Here is a 23,573-nt window from a genome sequence, read left to right on the forward strand (position 1 = left end):
GGAGCATAGCACTCGGTAATTCATGGAATAGAGGCTCTCCGAAGCTCAAAAAAGACCGTTTTAGGGCAAATAAAATAAATACTTTGTCCCAAATTAGGCATTAAATATGTGAGTAATGATTGAAACTAATTATTCCAAGTGGAAGCTGGTCTGAAAATAGCAATGAGTTTTGGAGGATTTTGTGGCTATTTTAGGAGAGAGTAGGAAAGCTTAGGGGCAGAGTGAAGCACCCCACGTTGGAGCAGAGACACTCGGATGGTCACACCATGGTTTGCTCTGAAGATGCCATTTCACAGATCCTAATATTTTCACGTCACCTCAGAGACATATCAGTGATGAGGCTGGCAGCACAGATTTCATTCGTCCCTTCCTGATGAAATGCTGAACCAAAATTTCGATAGCAAATGTGATCCAGACATGTTACAACGTTTCACTTAGAAGCAAAAGGCATCTGTCCCAAGCTTGTAAGGTAACAATCACATTTCCTAAGACAAGCCATGCTGGTGTAGCCAACGATGGCTCTTCCTTTCTAGAATCTCCTTCCCTTTTTGATATTTTCAGGGGAACAGGCTCAAAGATTAGGAAAGATGGGTACAGATCAGGAAAAGAGTGTCTCTAGACCCCCCAAAACCATCCTACAGTACAATTGATTAACAAGAGTATTTTTTACTTCTGAGGTTTCAGATACGGCAACAGAAAGGGTGGGGACAGGGAAAGGGAAGATGGGAGGAGCGAAAAAGCCAAGACAAGAAAGTCGGAGACCATTATTTAGGTACTTAAATCCAAAGAAAACAATCCAAAAAGAAGCAGAACAAAGCCACGGTTTACATTAGCTCCTCATCCCTATCCTCCTACGAGAACACCTACACCTTTTTAGCCCCAGAGATAGATTTTTCTCAGTCCCTAATGACTGACAACTCGTTCACTCCTAGACTCAGTCTCGGCTGCAAAGCTCCCAGACCTTCCCTGTGTGTTCCTGTGAAGAAGCCAGAGTTATTTAGGAACCGTCACATTAAACAAAATTAGTTCTTATGGACCCTCAGGGAAATTGCTCTGGTAGCCATTTTTCTTATAAAACGCCAGCCTTCAGCTATTCTAAACAGCGTTTATGCAAGCTGCCATCCTCAGCAGCGATAATCATAAAAATAAAGACTTCGAAGCTGTGGGTGAAAGTATTACTGATTCATGACTTACTTTATTTTGATTTGCATTATGCCAAATCCTACACTTTCAAGCCTTCATATTTCCTAAATTATTTCAGGGCAAACCCCATATATTTGATTGTTCTTTTCTGCATGGGCAGCAAGGGATGGAGAGACGGGCGATTTGTCACACCGCAGGCCATTTCTGGCAGCAAGAACTCTAGGCTGCGGTTCGTGAAACAGCATCCTCATTTTGGAGAATGTCCTGAGGCTCATCACTTCTCAGTTTTCTGTGCTAATGGGAAAAATGGAAAGCCAAGTCCCTGAACTATCTTTTAGTCAACCTCCCCTCCTGTTACACTTTTGGCCAGAGGCACTAAAAAGAGCCTAGCTACTGGGGCGCCTGGGTGGCTCAGTGGGTTGAGCCGCTGCCTTCGGCTCGGGTCATGATCTCAGGGTCCTGGGATCGAGTCCCGTGTTGGGCTCTCTGCTCAGCAGGGAGCCTGCTTCCTCCTCTCTCTCACTCTCTGCCTGCCTCTCTGCCTATTTGTGATCTCTCTCTGTCAAATAAATAATAAAATCTTTAAAAAAAAAAAAAAATAGAGCCCAGCTACCTGAGGTTAGCTTGATAGGCTCTCCAGCTCTTTTCAAATGCCTGGGAGTGGGTGGAGTAAAAGCAAACAGGGCGGAGAGAAGTGGTACACAAATCCAGTGGCCTACCAGGCAAGGACCAAACCAGGGACGCCAGAACAGTGTCCTGCAGGGCACCAAAAGACGTCCACATTCATGAGCTGCAACCAAAGCAGCTCACTGCAAGCCAAACATGACGGCTGGCTCTTTGCACACGTGGCTTGATGAGACTCACGCCGTGGTTGGAACAATGAAGAGTGTGGCCTGGAGGGGATAAGATGGCCCAGAGGGCAAGGGGCTAAGCCAGGACCCTAATCCCCGTCTATGTGACCCCACTATGCCCTTCAGCTTCCTGCTGATGCAAGAACCAAGAGAGGTGTTGCATGATCCCTCCTGCATCTTAGAAGGGTTATCTGGTAACACTATAAATGAAGGACGGAAAAAAAAATTCAACTACGGAGACCAAATAATCCTTTTCTATGCTTTAATTTTTCTCTCTGCTTTCAAGTTTTCTAGAAATCTCACTTCTCTAGCCATTGCATAAATAGGGATCAAATGGCTTGAACTTTGTGCAGGAAGACGTGCCAGTCTGTGTACACACACACGTTGCATTTTCTTCATAAATAAAAGCAAATTAATTGCTGTTGCTAAATAAACACCAAAAACAATATCAAAAAAGTCCCTGCCACATCCTGAAATGAAGCCTGAAAATACTTGTACTTCTTCTCCTTTTATTCACAAATAGAGCCCCACTGATGAAACGCATATACAGGGATGTCTGGGTAATTTAGAGATAAAATGAAAAATTGATATGTAGCAACTTATTCTTCAACTAGAAGTTTCAGCCAGGTGAAGAGATGACGGGAAGACAAGTCTTGCTGGACAGCAAAGATTCACAGTAATATAAAACTACAGTCTCATAATTTTGTAATTAAGGCCAAAAAGGCTTTAATCCATATCCACTGCTCCTACCCCCATCTCCAGAGCTGGGGTAAATGCTGGAAATTCAGGCCAAAAACCAGAGCTTGTCACCTCCCCTTCCAAGTTCAGCTCTTTGGCTTATAGATGCTGGGGATCCTGCTTTAGCCCTGGGCACTTCTGATTCCTGTGGCTACTGACGGCTGGACACATCAGGAAGGTGCTCTTTGTCTCAGTAATGAGTCTACAAAGCCACTTAAATAAATCTCTGGACTGGCTACTGGTATAGGAAGTCACTGACAGATACCTAGGAGGGCAGGCAATTTTAGAATAATTCATATATGGGGAGCTGCTTTGTTTTCTCTGGCTGTCTTCTTCCAACCTAATTAATTCTGCCTGTGAAAATGGGACCACATCTCATGGATGAGAGTTAGGTGGGAATTTTGGGGGTGAGGCAAGGAGTGCCGGGCAGCACAGTCAGAATGTGGAAGAGAAACCAAGTCTAGGATCTAGAAAGGAGTCTTGGACTGTGTTCATAAGGGATGTCAGTACACTTTTCTGAAATTCTACCAAGATGGATCAAAATCTCTGAAAGCAGGTTGAATGCTTTCCCAGAAGTTTGGAATCTTGTTAAGGCCCAAGCTCACCTTTTCAGTGCCTCCTGAAGGTTAATAAAAAAATATTTTATCAGCTGTAGGAATTACTCATTCTAAATGGCTAGTTAATAATTTGATAGATTTTTCCATTGAATTAATTCTGACAAAGCAAGCCCTAGTGACCAGCTCAATCAGGATAATTTTACCCACTGAAAACACCCAGCATAAATGTTTTTAGCAACTAAGCAAAACAGTTTTACCTACCTGCCCTTCTGTTTTATTTAAAATGACAAAGCAACCCACACTTGCTAAGTACAAAGTCATGCTCTCAAGAAATGAATGAATGAATCATTCGTGAAACGTCTCAGAATTCTCTAAAAAAGTGAATTGAAAGTTCTCTCAGCACTAACTCATTGTTAGCATTTCCTGATAACAGAGGCATTTGAGGGTGGACCAAATACGACAGGAAGTTGCATGTAACTCCAGTCACCATGATGATGTGAATGTTTGTACAAGGCGGTGGCTACATTACAGTTTTGAAGGGAATGTGGTGAGTCGAGCACCTTTTCTCTCAGTTGAGAAGCAACATAGAGTCAAGGGACAAACAAGGTCAGAGGGGAAAGTGCTCAGGATACACCCAAGGGCAAGCCTTTTGAGTACTAAAAAAAAAAATGCCAGAGCAAGCTTCTTCCTCTCCCCAAGCCAACCAATAGTGCAGGACAGCAGTTTTCAAACATTTGTGACCATGACTCATAGCGGTAAATATATTTTTATATTATATATATTATATATATATAATATATAAATATTATATTTATATATAATATATAATATATTTATATTTATATTATATTATGTTATATTACATTTATATATTATATATTTATATATAAATATAAATATTCTATTTGTCTACCTGCCAGCTGTGCATGTATGTATGTAGTATGTATGTTTCCATGTTTCCATCCATCTATCCATTCATCCAACCACCTACACACTCATCCATCCATCCATTTGTATATACATATAATGGATGCCAATAAGAAAATGATGCCAAATGGTAATGTGAATCCACAGGAACAAATGAAGTGAAACAAATGGTAAATAAGAAGGTAAATGTAGCTAATGGTATAAATAGCTACTTGTTCTCCTTTCTTCTCTCCTCACCTTCTGCAAAAGACATACAAGTATATAAAGTAATGAGTATAATATATATATCTGGGTCTGGAGCATAGTAGTTAGATGTAACATGTGTAACAACACCTCAAAAAGGGGAAAAGGAAATACAGCCATACAGGAGCAATGTGTTTATCTCTCATTGGAATTAAGTTAGTACAGATCTGAAAGAAGTTAGTATAAATCTGATACATTAAGATTTATATGGTAAACTCAACAGCGACTATGAAGAAAATAACTCAAAAAGCAGAGTGAAAAAAATCATTTTGGAAATTAAAATGCTATCTTAGAAAATACTCACTTAATGCAAAAGAAAACAGTGAAAGAGGAAAAAAGGAAGATATAAGATACAGAAAGCAAAAAGTAAAACTTTGGGAGCTGTAAACTCAACCATATCAATAATATCATTAAATGTGAATGGATTAAATAACCCTATCAAAAGGCAGAGACTGTCAAATTGGGTAAAAAACAATATCCAACCACATGCTGCATACAGGACATAGCACTTAAGATTAAATGATACAAGTAGGTTGAAAGTAAAAAGATAAAAAGGACACATCATGCAAACAGTAACCATAAGCAAGCTGGAATGCCTAAACTAATATTACAAAAATAGACTTTAAAATTAAAGCTGTTACTAGAGATAAAGAAGGACATTTTATAATAATAAAAGGGTTTTATCAGAAAGACATAACTATTATAAATTTATATGCACCAAATAACAGAGTCCCAAAATACATGAGAAAAAAATCAGACAGGACCGAAGGAAGGAACAATATTTAGGGACTTCAATACCCCACTTTCAATAATGGTTAAGCAATTAAATGAATAATTAACAGAAAATAAAAGACTTAAGCAACAATATGAACCAAACAGACCTATAAACATTTATAGAACACTCAGCCAAACGACAGAAGAATACACTTTCTTCTCAAGTGTACATGGAATATTCCCCAGAATCGATCATATTCTAGGTCATAAAACAAGCTTTGATAAGTTTAAAAGGACTGAAGTTAAGTAAAGCATGTTCTCTGATCACTGTGGAATGGAAAAAAATTAGAAGTCCATAACAGAAAGAATTTTGGGAAATCCAGAATTAAGTGGAAATTAAACAATACACTTGTGAATTCCCAATGGGAAGAAAGAAGAAGAAATCTCAAGAGAAACTAAAAACATTTTGAGATAAATGAAAATGAAGATGCAACATGCCAAAACTTATGGGGGTCATCTAAGCAGTGCTTAGAAGAACACTTATAGCTGTAGATGCTTATCTTAGTAAAGAAGAAAGATCTCAAAACAATAGCCCAAACTTCCACTTGAAGACACCGGTGGGGGGAAAAGATTAAACTAAACCCAAAGCAAAGAGAATGAAAGATACAAAGATCAGAGCAGAAATGAGTAGAATAAAAGAAAATAACAGAGACAATAAATAAACTCAAAAGGTCTTTGAAAAATCCAACGAAAAAAGAGAAACCTTTAGCTAGAGTGACCAAGAAAAAAGAAAAAGAAGACTCATGATATCCCCCCAAAGATCTCCTGCCTGAACTCTAGCTGAGCACACAAGCCAGTCAAGGTGATCAGGGGGAAAGCCAAACAGATGTGGATCTCACTCGGGGCTGGTTCCTTCTTTCCAGGGTTGATGGCTCTCCCCTGTCTGCCTGATTTGGGTAGCTCCTGGTGCTTTCAAATTTTTGAAATTTTATTGAAAATTTTTTGAAATTTAAATTTTTTAAAATTTTTTTGAAAAAAATTTTACTGAAATTTTTGAAATTTCAAGTTTTAAAATGCTTTTTGCATTTTAAGCAGAGTTGATCGTTGTTGTTTGAGGGAAGGCTATACTGATACAAGCTACATTGCCATTTCTAGAACTGGGGCCCCCAGATGCCCTCTTGAAGAGGAAAGAAGGCATCTCAAGCCAAGACTCAGCACAGGAAAAATATTAACATGGACACAGTATGTTTAAATTATGGACTAGACAAATGCACAAGACCGGCCCATCATTTCTAAGCCACTAGGAGAAGCCAGTCACTCTCTATCTTGTGGCTGATAATACAATTCTTAGCCAAACAGAGAGCAGTGATTTTTCAAGGACTCCTCCACTTTGAAGTCCTGAATCAAATTATCTTTCTGCTCTTGGAATAGGCCTTGGGTGGGCCTCTGCCTGAACCTGTAATTCACGTGGATATGAGATTTCTCCTTTTTTCCTCTATACATACAGAATCAATTAGGAGATGAAGAAGTAATGAATTTAGGGTATGAAGGCAAAGTAAGGGAACCATCACCAAAAACAGCCCCAGGGACAACCCATCACAGGTACAATATGGCAGGGGGTTCAGACTCACCTAGACAAGACAAGCCTCAGATATGATTTCTTTTCTTTTCCCACTCCCAGATTCCTAGCATTGTATCTAAATGGCTTCAAACTGTTACAAAATATTTAACATAAAATCATTATGTATCCATTACAAAAACAAAGTTACACAGAAATTATCAAACATGTATAACTGCTTATAAAATTTTAAAGTTCTATTTAAAATCAGTTCACAGTTTTTTAATTAAAAAAATAAAAAAGCCTAAATAAAAATGCTCTGGGTGGGAAGCTGGCTAGGGTAATCCATGATGTAGTAGTAGATGAACGGGCAGGGGTCAGGCTCTGAAGGGTTCAGGATCGCTGAGGAGGGATGAAGGCTGATTGTGCAGGGTACAGGAAACTCCAAGTGCAAGAAAGAAGAGAAATAGGACAGGACCAAAGAGGAAAGTAGGACAAGTAGCCACACATTTCAGGTTTGGGGACTGCTACCACAGACTGTTTAACCCCTCCCTTCCCCCAGAGCACTGAACTGCCATTCATTATTGTAATTATAAAGCATGATATGACAGGCTTATTATTTTCTGCTTTTATGGATCATTTCCTTAAGATGTGAGTCCAGGAATAGGATCGCTGGCCAAAGCATAGGGGCATCTTGAAGGCTGATAAAACATGTTACCCAGGAACTTATGGGAAGACGGCACCTCATCACCAGCCCCACCCAGCAATGAATGGGGACCCCCCGGCTCTATCCCCACGTGAACATTCTATACTGTTCCTTAAAAAATTTTGCTAATGTAATAAATTTAAAAGTGTTTTTTTGCTTAATTTACGTCTCTTTAATAGCTAAGGACGCTAAAGGGGATTTAAGAGCCCTTTTGGAATTCTACTTTTTGCTCACTTCAAATAAAAGCTTTTCATAAAGAAAGAAAGGTGGTGGGAGACCCTAAAATTACCTGGTATCTTGGTGATTCTTAAAGAATAAAGAGAAAATACATTTTTTTTTTTTTTAAATGAACTGTGAGGCCCGGCCCATAATTCACCAAGATGTTCCATTTTCTGGCAGCTGAGGGGCTGGGGCGGAGGTGTATGTGGGGGGGGACCCCAGCCAAGAGCCCTTTCCAGAACAGGGGTGGGGTACAAGTGCGCAGTTTGTAAAGCAGAGCTGGTGAGGGGGTGGCTGTGGCCGCCCAGCGTGCACCTGAGCCAGACTCCACACAGCCAACAGGGGGAGTCTGACAATAGGGGTCTCCACTTCTGCTTCCTGGACCCTTCAGGAAGGTAACAAGCTGCCTGCTGGAAGGGATTTGGCCAGAAACATGGTTACAATGAGTTTAACCATGCTTAGACACTGATCTGGCTCAACCCACTTAAAAAAAGAAAAAAAATAACAGGCACATGAATACTGACCATTTAAGATGGTATTTGAATTAGGCTCAAAGTACCCGAAGGACCGGGGCACGGGAGAAAAAAATAAACCAAGGGAGCTGAAGAATCTCATTCTGATATTTTTAAATGAAGACAGAGTGCTATTTTTTGAAGGTATTTTTAAGTAGACTTCATGTTGAAATTCTTGAAGCTATTCATGTTGACTCTGAGCCCACGTGGAGGGCATGTCTGCTGCACGTTCTGTGTTGCCCCCTTTGCAGGCCCCCAGACCCCCGCAGCCCTCACACCACTCTCAGATGCTCCCCTGGGCCTGTCCACATCCGGGGCCCTCCAACCCCCAGCCCATATTCTCTATTTCCCCTCCTGGACCCAAGGGGGGCTCAGGGAGACCAACACTACATGCCTGTGTCTGTTTCACTACAAGTCATTCTTTTAAAAGCCCTGAGTCTCACCTCTCCATCACCTGGCCTGGGACTGACCCTCTGGGTCACTCCTGGAAGATGCAGAGATAGAAGCTTCCACAAAGCCTGCGGGAAAGCTAGTGTCCAGATTAAATGAGATCACAGGAGACAGGCAGCTGCTCTCTTGAAGGGAGTTCTGGACTGGAGCCCCTTCCACTGGGGCACTCCAGGTTCCAAAACAACTGGCCCTGGGTCAAGGGGACACTTCAGCTCCTTTGACCTCTGTGCCCTGTCTACAAGATGACAGGGTGAGAACCCAGGGTTTGAACAGTTTCCCTCAGCTCTGGCATTCTGAGTTTCTATACACGCCATTCAAATGTATTTACGTAACTTTATCTCCCTTGGTTTACAGTACAACTTAGGCACATGTTAAGTACTCAATTGCTGCACAAACTAAATTAACTGGAAGTCCAGATCACAGCGAAAAACACTCCAGAAGCAGGTAATGTCAGAGCTAAAGTTTATGTGCACCTGCGCATATGTTCAGGAAAGCTGGTCACCAGTTAGAGACACAAGCACTTAGCATCCATAGCTCATTCATACCCATCGATGTGATTCTTATATACCCCCTATTTCCTTCTGAAAGTTCCCAGAAAGCTATTAACTTTGAATTCCAACATTGCCCACCACCAGGGTCCAGCTGCAAAAGTTCCTGACCAGCTACCACATGCAAGCACCAAGTTCAATTTTTCTAGGGTCAGGCTCGTGGGTGAAATGTATTCACTTCATCTCCCACATGAAGTGCCAGAAGAGGTCTGAGGGATCCTCTGCTCCCCCTGTAGGAAAACTACACTCAGAGCCTGGGTTCAATGCTGAAATTCTAGGGAAAATGTCCAAGAGCACACACGAAGACTGGCAGGCCGTTTGCCCTGGACAACTTCCCAAACAAGGGGAGGGAGGGGTGGTAACTCCTTTTTCAACGTCCTCTAAGGCATCAGCTCAATCTCAAGTTGGGCTTCTCAAGAAAGGAGAAAAAAGAGATACCAATGATGATGGTGATGGTGACAACAGGGATAATCTCATTAAGCAGGGACAGCACCAGCCACCATCACTTTCATGCTCACTCTAGACATAATTTCTTTTATCTCACATGTTATCGTCTTTAATTCTCGTAAAACATCCAGGGAGGTAGGTACTAGTCCCTTCATGTTAAAAAGAAACCAAGTCTGATCAATAACTTGCCCACGAGAACCCCCAGCTGGTAAATATCAGAGCTGGATTCAACCCCAATCTGTTCACCCTCAAAGCTAGAGTCCCAGGGGACAGAGCGTGGGCTCAGCCAGCTTGTGATTAACGGCTGAGTCATGGCCTGTGGAGGCCGGGGTGTTGTAGCACAGAGATGGCCGATGGCTGTGTGCTGGGTGGCCTGAACCTCACACAGGCAGGTCTTCAGGCCGACTTGGATCTGGGGTTGGGTCAGCCGGTGCTTTGCCCTCTGGCTCATCCAGCAACAGGATGACCTTCAGCTGGAGTGAACGGCCAAACTATTGTTTGCGGCTTTGCAGGAAGCTGTTTGAAAGGGTCATTGAAAAATGATCTTACTAAATCAAGCTGTACTAATATTTTTATTTCCTCTCATGCAATGCCACGTTTAAAGGCATTAGACCGGCCTGTTTATAAGGCCTGGGAAACTAGTCTGTGTGCCTTAAGTTCAGAAAAACAAAAGCATCCCACACTTAAACCAGAGAGAATGGAGAGAACAGGATGGCATGAACCCTTCTCGAAGTTGGTCCTCAATCTCCGCTCCTGATAGATGCTTGACGACAAAGCCCAGCAAAATCCAAAACTTCTTGTCAGGGGACTGTCACATGTCCTGACATGTATGCATATTAAGGAATCTTCTCGTGGTTCCAACAGTTTTTTAAGACAAGAAATTGGTAGAGAAACTTAGTTCATTAATTGTGTGGTTTATAGCTTATTTTTTTTTTTTTTTTAAAGATTTTATTTATTTATTTGACACAGATCACAAGTAGGCAGAGAGGCAGGCAGAGAGAGAGAGGGGAGAAAGCAGGCTCCCTGCTGAGCAGAGAGCCCGATGCGGGACTCGATCCCAGGACCCTGAGATCATGACCTGAGCCAAACGCAGCGGCTTAACCCACTGAGCCACCCAGGCGCCCTATAGCTTATTTTTTAAATAAAAGACAAGTAATTGACACTCGTCCAGGAAATGACTTTTTGCAGCCTTTGTAGAGAAGAGAAATTCAGAGACCTAATCCCCCCAGGGATCCCTAAGCTCCAACCCAATCTACTACTGCACCTGACTTAAGATGAGCAGTGTTAGGAGAGGTGAAAACTGGAACCTTACTGAGTGTGTGAGGGTTCACACACACAGGCCTGAGCTCACCGTTCACATCTCCTCAGGAAGGGTGTTCTAATGGTGAGTAGGGCAAATGTTAGCCTTAGAGGTCCTGAAGCCCAGTAAGGACCCCCGGGGCAGGGAAGCAGAGAAAATGCAAGAAAACAGAGCATGAAAAAACAATTTCCTCCTCTCCACGATGTGATGAGAGATGTACTAGGAAAGTAAACCCCAAGCATTTTAGGGTGAGAGGACACGAGAGAGATCAGTTTTATGCATGAAGAAAGGGCCTGGGGCCTCCAAGGAAGGTCCCTTGCCAGGTCCAGTAGCCAAACAGGGGTGAGATTAGGAGGGGACCTTGGCTCTACAACAATAGAGCTTCCCCAGAGCTGACCCCAGGGCCCTGTGAAAGCCAGGAACACCTCGCCATTATTACAGCAGAGAGGCTCTCTGCCTAAAACCTGGGACAGGAGGAGTCAGGCACATGGCTGGTAGTCTGAAGCTGGAATACTAAGACCATAATAATGCCTAATATGAGGGGGAAAAAAGGATTAGAAATCTTAGTATCTAGGAGACTCCAAAACACTGCTTCTCATCAGCCTTTTCCAGTATGTTTTATATAATCTGACTGTTTACTGGTCGGATTCAACCTGCAAGTCCCTAGGAGGGAGATAATGCACGAAGAGCTTCCACACTATAAGAGAAAGGCACGAGGGCAACAGGTCCCCGCTCTTGGGCCTGAGTCTGGAGGGGGACCAGTTCCACTGAGGCAGGGTCTCAGGGAGTTCAGTCTTGCAAACCACAAAAGCAGATTGCTGTTGGAAGCCCATCTCCAAAGACAGTCAAAGAGGTTTGAGGTTTGCAGGATGTTTGTCTAGCTGACGCCTTTCTGGCTCTAACTATTAAATTAAATAAGACTATTTTCTAAATAAAAAGAAGGGATGTCGGGGTGGCCCCGTCGTTAAGCATCTCTCTTCAGCTCAGGTCATGATCCCAGGGTTCTGGGATCGAGTCCCACATTGGGCTCCCTGCTCAGCGGGAGCCTGCTTCTCCCTCTCCCACTGCTCCTCCCTCTGCTTGTATTCCCCTGCTTGTGTTCCTCTCTTGCTGTCTCTCTCTGTCAAAAAAAAAAACAAAAACAAAAACAAAAAAAAACTGAACTATCATCCTTATGTTAAAAAATATATAAAATAAATGAAAGGAATAAACAGGAAAACTAAAGATAAAAACTGGGTTCTGACAAATAGAATGATGATGTTTGCTGCTTTTCTGGTGCAAGAAAAGAAAAAAGAAAAAAAAAAAGAAAGGAAGAAAAAGAGCTTATCTGGCCCCCAAACCAAATGCCTGACATCTCAGAGGTTCTCTACGGAGGTGGGTGCGTCGACAGCAGGGATGGTGATCAGAATTGATTATCCTCAGGACACCTTCCTGGACCTTAGCACACACAACTCAATGGGTCTTGTTAGAAGGAAGATTGATTCTAGGGGTCTGCGTGGAGCCGAGAATCTGTCTTTCTAACCAGCTTACGATGCTGCTGGCCCACAGACCACACTCTGAACAGCAAACTAAGCAGTTTACTAAGCCCCTTCCTAGGTGGGTCTCGAACTTGTCCAGGTGAATGAGAATCCACATGTCATGAGGCACCTTGGGAGCCTATCTCATGCCAGCAAAGGAACCAGGTCAGTCTTGCTGCAAAAAAAATAATACGATGCCAGGGAACAGACCACGTGTCCCTCAAAATGCCGCTGACGACCCAGCTTGCATCAACTGGTTGCTTCTGGACTTTCCGAAGAATGTTTGCTGCTTGCCTGGCACATAGAAGCTCAGCAGAAGCCTTGAGAGGAAAGAATGGATGGATGGATGGATGGATGGATGGATGGATGGATGAACGAATGAACAGAAGGCGGCAGGAAGAAGGACGCTAAGTGAACTTGGCCTCCAGCTAGCCTCTGTGCATATTTGGACCATCTCATAAATCTTCGTACTTACCACGTGCAGAGATCGGGGAATAATACAAAACCACCGTCAGACTTGGGGAGAAAAAGGGAGGGAGGGAGGGGAGGGGAGGGGGGAGGTGCAGCCACTAACTTCTGGGGATCACTGAGCGTCAGACACAGAGTCAAGTCCTTTACACTGACTGTCAACTCCATCTTCTCAAGCCCTCTGTGAACTGGGGATGATAAAGTTTTGCACTTCACAGACTGGGGAACTGAAGCACAGAGAGGGTCAGTGACCTGGGACGCCCCAGTTACGAAGGAGGAAGACGGCTCCGGCCCAGGCTGCCTGAGCCCCACACTCCCCACCCCACTCCGTGGCAGGCGCACCACCCCCCCCCCCCGGGGGCACCCCGGCGGCCCCCCCCCCCCCCCCGGGCCCCCCCCCCCCCCCCCCCCCCACCGTCAGTCCCCCAAACTGGCTTGCCTGGGGCAGCTTCTCCAAATCGAATATTAACACAGCTGCAAGACCTAACCGATGGTCTCGGTGCCTGAGTTCTTATTATACGGATACAGCTTAGTGTACGGACGCCACGGGTTTATGAGTTTTGTCTGAAGGGCTCTGGGTTTCTTTGAAATTAAGTAGTAAAACAAAAGAATCATAAAGAATATTGAGGAGAACACTGTTTGTGGAGAGGTAACTTTTTAAAGGTTTCTGGAACAAAGAATCTTCATACGCTCCTCTACCCAGTCCTACTCAGCCCCATTTGCTTTATCATCTACGCAACCTCTTCCCCACCAACGTGTGTGTGTGTGTGTGTGTGTACACACACACACATTTTTCTCTGAATCATTTGAGAAGAGGGCACAAACAGCATGCCCCTTTATTCCTAAACACATCAGTGCATAATTCCTAGGAACAAGTCCATTCTCTGACACGTGCCAGTTATCGACTTCAGGGAAAGTTCACGTTGATAGAATACTTTCTAATCTAATCCATGATCCACATCCAACATTGTCATTTGGCCCAAGGATATCTTTGTGAGCCGGGCCTCCTGCATTTTAATGACTGGATGTGTATTAAGAATTGATACACATAATTAAGAATTAATATGTGTCGAGTGCTTTGGCATTTAGAAAGCCCTTCCGCTGCACTCGCTCATTTGGTTCTCATGTTGCCTCTCTGAGGTCAGGCAAGCAGCATCATCTCTGTTTTACCCGGGGCCAAAATGAGCTTAAAGTAATGTTAAATTCAGAGCCAGCGTTCAGCAGCCCTCTCCCCGCACATGACCACTTGGTGCTTCAAAACTGCTTCAGGGCCAACCAGCAGACTGACCACTAATCCAAACATGTAAAATTCTATTAATAAAATAATACTGCTTGAGTGTTTATATCTCTAACCATTTCCTTTTACACTAACGTTATAGATTCTAATTAGTACCCATAGCTACATACTCAGGAAGAGACAGAGTCACTCCCAGGAGAGCAGCTTGGTATGAGTTGAGAGACCCAAGAGGTGGGTCTTGGTCTTGCCCGATCTGTTTTCCAGAGCCTACCCAACCTTGCACACAGAATTTGAACTCCTGACCTGGAAAGGATCCTCGGCTGCCTGCTTGACTTGATCATGGAAGCTGAAACACTGGGTATCTCTTCCAGGGCATAGTGAAACAGTAGTTTGAGTTGGGGAGGGAGTTTCCTAATCCTCACAGAGAGCCAGCCTAAAAGGGGGATCAAACTCATGAACTCGCCCATTAAACAGAAAAAGCACTGATTTAGGAAATGGAACCGTGGGGTTCAAATCTTTACTCTGCTGCTTAGTTAATTTTCCTTGGGCATGTGACTTAAGTTTACTGGGCCTTTGTTTTATCATTCACAAGCCTAGAGAGGAACTAACACCCACACACAGAAGGGGAGTGAAGGGGCCAGCATGGAGTCTGGTCCAGTGCCTGGTGTTAAAAGGAAAAGAAAGGCTGCCTCTGCGTTCAACAGGACCCTGAAGTGGCCGAGCAGTGCTGAGACTGTTAACAGGATGTGAGCAATGTGGGAAAGTGGATGAAAATGCCGCACGATTCACTGACTGGTAAGAACAAAATAACAGATGCACTTTGCAGTAAGTGCTATCTCTGACCACAGGGAGCTGAGTTTTTCCCGTGTGTGGCCCTCTGTTCTATGTTTGTGATGGTGGGGTGGTAAGAACAAAAGATTTACCTTTTCCAGAGCCTCTCTGTCAAGTAGTTCCTGCACAGCTAGAAGCTTGATGCTGTAAGAAAAAAAAAAAAAAAATGAAACTGGGCTTGAAAACCAATTGAAAACAAATCATTTCAAATTGAAAACAAATCATTTCACATCACCAAGCATCAGCCAAATCATGAGAACAAATTTTGACCTGTCAGCCTGCATTTCTGCTGAGTCCCATCTAAAGGAACCTTTGCTTTGAATTGAAATGACCGCTTCAGAATGATCAAAAATGTTTCTAAATTGTACAGTTGATGGCATCATAGGATCCAGAAATTTCACGTCCGGGCCTACACCCAGAGGGGTTGAAGATAGGACCTGCAGCAGACATTTGCACATCCATGCTCACAGCAGCCAAAAGGGGGACACAACTAAAATGCCCATTAATGGACAATGCTGGGGATAAACAAGATGTGGCAGAGACCTATGATGGAATTATATTCAGCCTGAAAAAGAAAAGAAATTCTGGCCCGTGATACAACATAGAGGAAGCACGAAGACATCATGCTAAGTAAAACAAGCCAGACACAAAAGGACAAATGCTGTCTCATTCCACTTTTATCAGATAGCTAGCACGGTTGCATCCAAAGAGACAGGAAGCAGAAGGGCGGCTGCCTGGGGCAGGGGGAGGGAAGATGGGGGACCTGTTGTTTAGCGGCTTCAGTTTGGGATGACCAAAAAGTTCTGAAGATGGATGGTGGTGTGAATGTACTCACATAGTCTCATGCTCATAAATGGTTAAAATAGCAGATTTTATGTTACGTACATTTCACCTAAAAATATTCCAAAAATAGGGCGCCTGGGTGGCTCAGTTGGTTAAGTGTCTGCCTTTGGTTTAGGTCATGATCCCAGGGTCCTGGGATCAAGTCCCACATAGGGGTCACTGCTGAGCAGGGAGCCTGCTTCTCCCTCTGCCTGCTACTCCCCCTGCTTGTGCTCTCTCTGTCTCAAACAAATAAATAAAATCTTAAAAAAAAAAATTCTAAAAAATAATGACAGCTGCTTTATGCAATGGATCTGAACACATTCAGAGGAATATAAAGAAGTAAACAGGTGCCCATGTTCAGTATTAATCTTTTCTTCATGTCCTTTTGATGCCAATAAGCCAACAGCTAAAACCTCTGCTTACGAAGACGGCCTGCTCAGCTGCTGACCGCACAGTAATCAAGCCCTACTGTGTGCAGGTGGGCAAGGGTGTGCAATGACCAGGACACGCTCTCTGCTCAGGAGCTCACAGCCTCTCGGAGGCCACAATCAGACCACAGTCAGAACACAAGGCAGGGTGCCACGGGGATGGGCCAAGATGCAAAGAGAAGCCCGGTCCTGGCAGAGAACAAGGAAGGCTTCCTGGAGGAGGGTCTGGGCTAGCCTTGACTGGGGAGAAAGGCCACCCACAGAGGGGCAGCAGAGGCAAAGGCACCGGGGGGATTGGAGAGGTGTGGAGCGTATGAACCCTCCAGTTTCCGGTTTAGGGACCAGAGCCCGGGACGGTAGCCAGCAACTGAGACGTAAATTCGTTAGTGGATGCAGGCTTTACAAGGAGGCATCCTCCCCATCACGACACGCTGCCTTTGACTTGTGGCCAGAAGGCCAGACTCAGCGCACATGGGAGGAAGCACGAGTGCTCGCTGAGATCGTTTAGGGAGCAGGTCAGCCGTGGGTGGCGCGTGACACTCCCTCTCCGCGGAGCCAGTCTGTTTGTGGTCACTGGCCACTGCGTTCTCTACCTCCGACCAACCTGCCTGGATTCTCTGGAGCAGAAATGTCCATACTCCCCAGCTGACGAGCCTCCCTCCAAAGGGGTTATTCCTCATGATAAGGTTCACCTTAATTTACAGAATTCTTCGTACTCTCTCCATGCACCTAAGGCAAGCCCAGGCAGCCAAGTGCAATGGCTTACATAACAGCAACTCGGGGAAGGACGATAATGGTTTTAAAATTTATAGGACACTACCAGCACGACTAACAATTCAACAACTCTCAGAGTGAAAAGACAGGACTCGGGGCATTCCCTCTGCTCCAGCCACACTGACTCTCCATGTCTTGGACACTGGTTTTGTTGTTCGTCTGCCTTGGGTCCTGCCCAACATCTTCACAACCCTGACTCTGACACTGTGTCATTCCAGGCCAAATGTGAACTCCATGTCCTCCAAGCAGCCTTCTCTGGACACTGAGGTCAAGCAGCAGCTCTGATCGTCACATTTCATTTTCTCCAGCCCACTTCCTAGTCCATTAAAGCATTGATTTGTTGGGGTGCTTTAATAGATCTGCTGTGGTCTGTCCCTTCCCAAACAGCAAGGAAGCTCCTGACAGCTGAGAGCTCAAGGGTCTTCTCGCCATTCTGTTTGCAGGCTCTGTGACTGAGGCATGGAAAGGATTCAAGGAACACTTACTAAACGACTAGCAGGGCCCAGTCAATATTATAGCTGATGCAGCCCAGCCTGGCTCACTGGCCGGACCTCAGTTTCTCTCTCTGTAGAAGAATGCCTCCAACAAGATGACCGTGTGTGTTTTCCCTCGGTGACACGCACTGCAGGCATGTACGCACAGGCCTGCTATGAAGGGGACGTATCCAGTGGCCGGTCAGCGCTCCTGGCTACTCCTCGGCACATTCTGATTCCCCACGAATCTAAATTCCAGGCCACCGATTTGGATGGCAACTTACATGCTCAGTTAGGGGTTTCCAGCTGGAGCTCAAGTTTCAGAAGCTTAAACTGCTGCTGAAATAACCACTGGAAAATAATTCTACCAGGGGAAATTTTTCAGCAGTCTCTCATTTCTGCCCCAGTCCACGGTCTTGAAGTCCGATTCAGGATTGGATATCAGACATCGACCGATGAGAGGAAAGGTTTGAACACTGTTGAGATAGTCAACTCTCCTTCTCTCCCTGCTTGCAAAGATAGTACACACAAGCCATTATAGAACGTGAGCTGAAAACCGACAGTTTCAGGCTCTAAGGAAAAATGATATAAAGACATCAGTTGACTCTCATTTAAGTCAAGGCCTGAAGGATGCTGCTTCCTGCTCTGACTTTCCTCCTGACTGGGGATGTGGCAAATACGTGGCATGTCTAGTGCCACTCTCCAACCCTCTCCACCTCTTCCCATGAACTTTGCTCCCGTGTACCTTCGACGCAGCTTCAGAATCCTCAACACTCCAGTTAAATCAGATTAAACTGATTTAACACCTGCTCTACAACCAAGGCCAAAGAGTATTAACCTATGCAGGGGGTCAGAGAAAAAGAGGGGCATTCCCACACTACTCGAAAGCATCAGCGTGAGGTGAGATTGCTTTCGGGGCGGGGCAGAAAAGACGGGAAGAGGAAAAGACACTCAGATCTTTCAAAATGGAAACAGCACATGGTACTGAGACATTACTGCCCCAGCTGCTTATAACATTGGATTTCTTCAGGGAGCTGTGGGTTTTTTCCCCTCCTTAGAGCTGTAGTCTTTAAGAGTATATGAGATGTTTGGGGCACCTGGGTGGCTCAGTGGGTTAAGCCGCTGCCTTCGGCTCAGGTCATGATCTCAGGGTCCTGGGATCGAGTCCCGCATCGGGCTCTCTGCTCAGCAGGGAGCCTGCTTCCCTATCTCTCTCTCTCTCTCTGGCTGCCTCTCCGACTACTTGTGATTTCTCTCTGTCAAATTAATAAATAAAAGCTTAAAAAAAAAAGAGTATATGAGATGTTTCCTGTTACATAACTATCCTAATGTTAGTTCTTCCCTTATTGGAAACGCTCCAAGTTTGGGGTATTTCTTTCAGTATGTGTGGTATCAGATTCCTCTAAACTGATACCGAGAGTCCCTGGGACATAATGTCACTCGTATGAAGCCGTTCTCTGCATCCTCCAGTTCAGACCTCTCATTTCCCCCCCCCCCCATCTCTGTGCCAGCTTTGCTCGTCTTTCCCTCACTCCCTCCCTTGTCCCCTCCCTCCTGCCCATCCTCCTTCTGTCCTTTGGCTAAGTCCATGAATGTGTATGGAATGCCTCCTACATTTCAGAAACTGCCAGGCATCAGGGTGACCGAGATGAACCCACACTATCCCTGCCCTTCCAGAGGCTAGGATCCTGCTTGGGCACGTGCCGAGGGAAGTGTGCCCCTCTCTCCCGGGTTCTGTAGGCTGGTGGCTGGACTAAAGAGGGCATATCTTTATGGTGGCCTGGGGCTTGGTCACCACCCTCTGAAAACAGCAGAGCTCCCATCAGCAGTCTCAGTGGCAAGCAATTTCTTTTTCAGCACCCAGCTGAGAACGGAGGCAAATGGTAACACAAGAGCAGCCGAGAGCAGCGCTTTCCGTAGAAAAACGACAACTTTAAGGACAAGTTCTGAAGTCGAAGTGCCAACACTTGGGTAGACCGGGGATGCCTGCTATTAATGTTTGCTTAACTAATCCCCAAGGAGATGAGCTAGCTGAGGGCCGAGGCCTTATTCTGCGGCACAGAGCCTGGTCCAGCGAGGTCTATCGAGGAGAGGTAGCAATGGGGAAAGGACCAGACACGGCAAGCAGGGAAGCAAAGCAACAAAGTTGAAGATACAGAAGCTGGAGGGCTCCCCCCACCCCACCACCGCCCCACTGCTGTCTGGGGTGGCTTGGAGCTGCAGGCTGAACCTTAATGGCCCCTGAAAAGGCAGCTAAGAGCCAGATAAGAGAAAAGGCAGATGGTTCTATAGGTGCCGCAAAATCATTTAAAGGCCAGACCTTGTGACTATGCAGAAACTCATGCGCGGTACCAGAGTCAAGGATTCCCTCCAGCTCCCTCTCTCTGAGGACTCTGGCACCGAGCTTCCCCTGCATTTATGAGGTGACACAGTATAGTGCGTGAGACATAGCAGCATTTGGAAATGCGTTATGGATGTACATGTAACATGGAGGAGTGATCCACTCACCGCACAGATAAAATATTTAAGGTTATGCATTACGCACTAGGCACTGTTGGGCACCGGAGATGCAGTGATGGGCAAACACAGCCTCTGCCTTCAAACTTCTCAGTCTGATGGAGGAACCAGTTACATACATCAGCCACAGATGCACCCTCAAGGGGCAAACACAGGGTGCCATGGGGCTCTTTGGAAGGGCAGTGCAAAGCTGGCAAGCTCCCTGGGAGGTGACTGTTCTAGGCTGATGCCCATGGGCTTGTGAGGCAGAGAGATCAAGTGGGAGGAAAAGTATGAGCAAAGGAACCAGGAGGTAGAGTGAACATATCCCTCCACCCTGCCCAGAGACTGAATGCCCACAGGGACCACAGCGATGTCTGGAGGATGGGATAGGTGACGAAGAATTATTCTGCAGAAACAACTGAGGCCAGGCCTGCTTAGAGGGTTGGTTAAACCATATTAAGGAGTTTGAACTGTATCTTGAGGCAAGGAGTAGCTAATGATGAGTTAGGGCGGTGGTGCCATTGAAAGTCCAAGGGGCAGAAGATGCCCGATAAAGGTATAAAGTGGCTCTGGTGTGAAGGGCTTGGGGGTGGAGTGGGAGTAGGGGACAAGAATGGAGTAAGTGAGACCCGAGCTCTGCACCCAGCATGCCAGCCCAAACTGTCTCCCGGACTGGAAACCAGGCAAGTACGGGGCCATGGTTACCACCTGTATCCTCAGCAGAACAGATGCGAATCTCTAGAGAGGGGACACTCTGGGCAGACTCCCAGGAAGGGACAGGGGGCCCGAGAGCAGAATTTGGAGAGAAAATGGAATCACAGCCAGCAGCCACAGGCAATGATGATTCTCTATCCATATGTCCGCATGCAGGACATGGGGGCCACTTAAGACTTCACGAAAGTCGAATTCAGAAACTAGGTCAACCCAGTCGTTGGACTGCTTCTCCTTTCCCTCTGAAGGAAGGCTCCCCATTAACTTCTGAACAAAGGAAGGAAGAGTTCTCTTTTGATCATCAAATTTTAGACGATGCCACGGAGGTTAAATGCAGACTGGTTTTCCCTAAGTCTAGATTTTCTTCCACCATTGACTCAGGGCTGGGAGAACACAGTGGACATCGGCCTCCGGATACTAGTGAGCGTGCACACCTCAGAGAGAAGGCAGGCCCCCAGGGAAGGCGCCCTCTTCAGCATCTTGTCCCATTGCTGCCAAACACACACTCACCTTCTCATCCTTCCTTCCCAAAGCCAAGGGCTGAACCACACCACCACCATCAGAACAATCAGCATGGAATTTAGCTTGGCTGGCTATTCTTGGCAGGTTAGAGAAAACTAGTGGTGAAACAGTGGGCAGGAAACTTCTCTGACGACAATCTCATGGTTTTTGTTCTAGTCAGGTTTTCGACTGCTTGAATCAATTATAGAAATTTCCATTTCTTAGAAATTTCTTGGAAAATTGCCCAATCCACTCAGATTTTCAAAGTTTGAGCACAGAATGGTACTAGTGGTCACTTTAACTTAAAAAACAACCTCTGCTTCTGTGCTGATGTCCCCTTCCTCGTTCTTTAATGTGTATAGATACTTTTTCTCATCTAAAAAAGTAGATCTGTAAGAGATCAGTCTCTTTTATTGGTCTTCTGAAAAAAATTAGGTCCTGAACTTATCAAGTCGACCATTTTATTTTCTAATTAAGCAGGTCAACATTTACCTTCACTAATTCCTTTCTCCAAGTTTCATTGTTTTCTTCAGTTTCTCTATTTACCTTCTTGAGTCAGGTATTCATGATTCAGATCTCTTTATTATCTATAAGGCCATGAATAAAAATTCATTCTCTATGTAAATATTCATCCTTGTTTCCAATCTCATTATGTAGCCTTCTTGTCTACCACCAAGTCTGAAGCTGCTATTTTGGTCTCTTATTGGAGTCGATAGTTCTTTGGATTATATTTTTCTATCTCTGAGTAATTGGGTTTTAAATTGTATAGTTTTGTATTTTCTATAATTCTAATGTACTGAAGTTAAAGGAAGTACCCTGTACGTTTCCTGCTTTTAAAAATCTATTCATAGTCTTTTTTGGTCTATTTTATGATGCTTTTCTCTATTTCCCAGGGTTTGAGTAGTTCTAGAACTTTTTTTCAATCTCCCAGTGTGTACCTTTAAGTTTTCATATTACTGTAGGGGGATTAGGGAAGGGCTCTGCAGTCACTCTGCCTGGGTTCAAGCTGTATCATCTACTCATTGCAGCATCTTAAGAACTTTAAGAACCTCCAGGTAGGAGGCAGGGAAGGAATCTGGCATTCACCCCTATGACCTTGAACATAGATGACACAGGGGAAGTATTTATCATGTTGCTTAGTTCAGGGTAAACCACTTTCAATGGTGGATACTGGTATGAATATTATTGAGGGTTTTTTTTTTTTTTTTTAAGCTATTAACACTTCTCTAAAAATCAGAATAAAGAAAGCAACAACTTTTTGTGCTACCAACCCATTTCCAGATAAGCAGCACAACAAACCTCTCTATCTCCCATTTGCTTTTTGGTCTCCATTAACACCCGTTAACAGATCCAGAGTATAGTCCCACTGCTACTGCTGTGTCCTGTGGCTGCTCTTAAGAACAATTTCTGACACTCTTATTTGCTTCTTTACCAAACTTAAAATAAAAAATTGCTAGTTCTATTGATTCTAGGGCTTGTGCTACCTCTTCTTCTTCTTCCTTTTTTTTCTTTTAATAGAGTGAAAGGAGGGAGGGACAGAAGGAGAGAAAGAATCTCCAGCAGACTCCCCAGTGAGCACAGAGCCCAACATGGGGCTCAATCTCACGACCTCAACTGAAACCAAGAGTCAGACACTTAACCGACTGAGCCACCCAGGTACCCCTGTGTTACTTCATCTTGAGCAATATTTTGTCTTATCTCTTAAACTTCTACAATGTATCTTTAAAATAAGCTTTAAAGAGTTTATTTATTTATTTGACAGACAGAAATCACAAGTAGGCAGAGAGGCAGGCAGAGAGAGAGAGAGAGGAGGAAGCAGGCTCCCTGCAGAGGAGAGAGCCTGATGTGCCGGGCTCAATCCCAGGACCTTGGGATCATGACCTGAGCTGAAGGCAGAGGCTTTAACCCACTGAAGGCAGAGGCTTTAACCCATGCGCCCCAAAGTAAGCTTTAAAGTAAGGAGTATGTTCCTATGTTTTCCCAAGCCCTTGCATGCCCGAGAATGTCTTTCTGATTGGCTTCATACACGAAAGACAACTCAGCCGAGTGTGATGTGAAATTGTTGGGTTACAACATAACCCCCAATACTTCAGAGTTGGTTTGCCAACTTACTTGATAATCAGAAGAACTTTTAATGTGTCAGATTTCCAGATCCCACCTAGGGAGGAGTGATACAGGGCCTGGGAACATATCTGAATTAAAGGCAAGACAACACAAAACTCCCAGGTGTTCTAGTCCTCCAATATCTTCCATAGATACAGACTCTCTGTTGCAGAGAACAAGCCTAAAGCCAACCTGATTTTTGTTATTCTTTTCTCTGCTTGGATTCCCATGAATTTCTCCCCATTTTGTCCTTGTTATTCTGTTTTCCGGGCTATACCCAGATCCAGGCCTCT

The 23,573-nt window shown here is 44.7% G+C and overlaps 1 protein-coding gene across 1 annotated transcript in view; it reads right to left on the minus strand.

Moving 5' to 3' along the window:
* The window catches only part of EEPD1 (endonuclease/exonuclease/phosphatase family domain containing 1), a 109,122-nt gene that overhangs the window by 23,813 nt on the left and 61,736 nt on the right, over positions 1–23,573 (minus strand). The window contains exon 3 of the mRNA XM_059396579.1: positions 15,059–15,110. Within this exon, the coding sequence (XP_059252562.1) occupies positions 15,059–15,110 (52 nt within the window). The remainder of the gene's footprint in view (positions 1–15,058; positions 15,111–23,573) is intronic.

The sequence above is a fragment of the Mustela nigripes genome, chromosome 4 (genome assembly GCF_022355385.1).
Source record: "Mustela nigripes isolate SB6536 chromosome 4, MUSNIG.SB6536, whole genome shotgun sequence".
Taxonomy (NCBI): Eukaryota; Metazoa; Chordata; class Mammalia; order Carnivora; family Mustelidae; genus Mustela; species Mustela nigripes.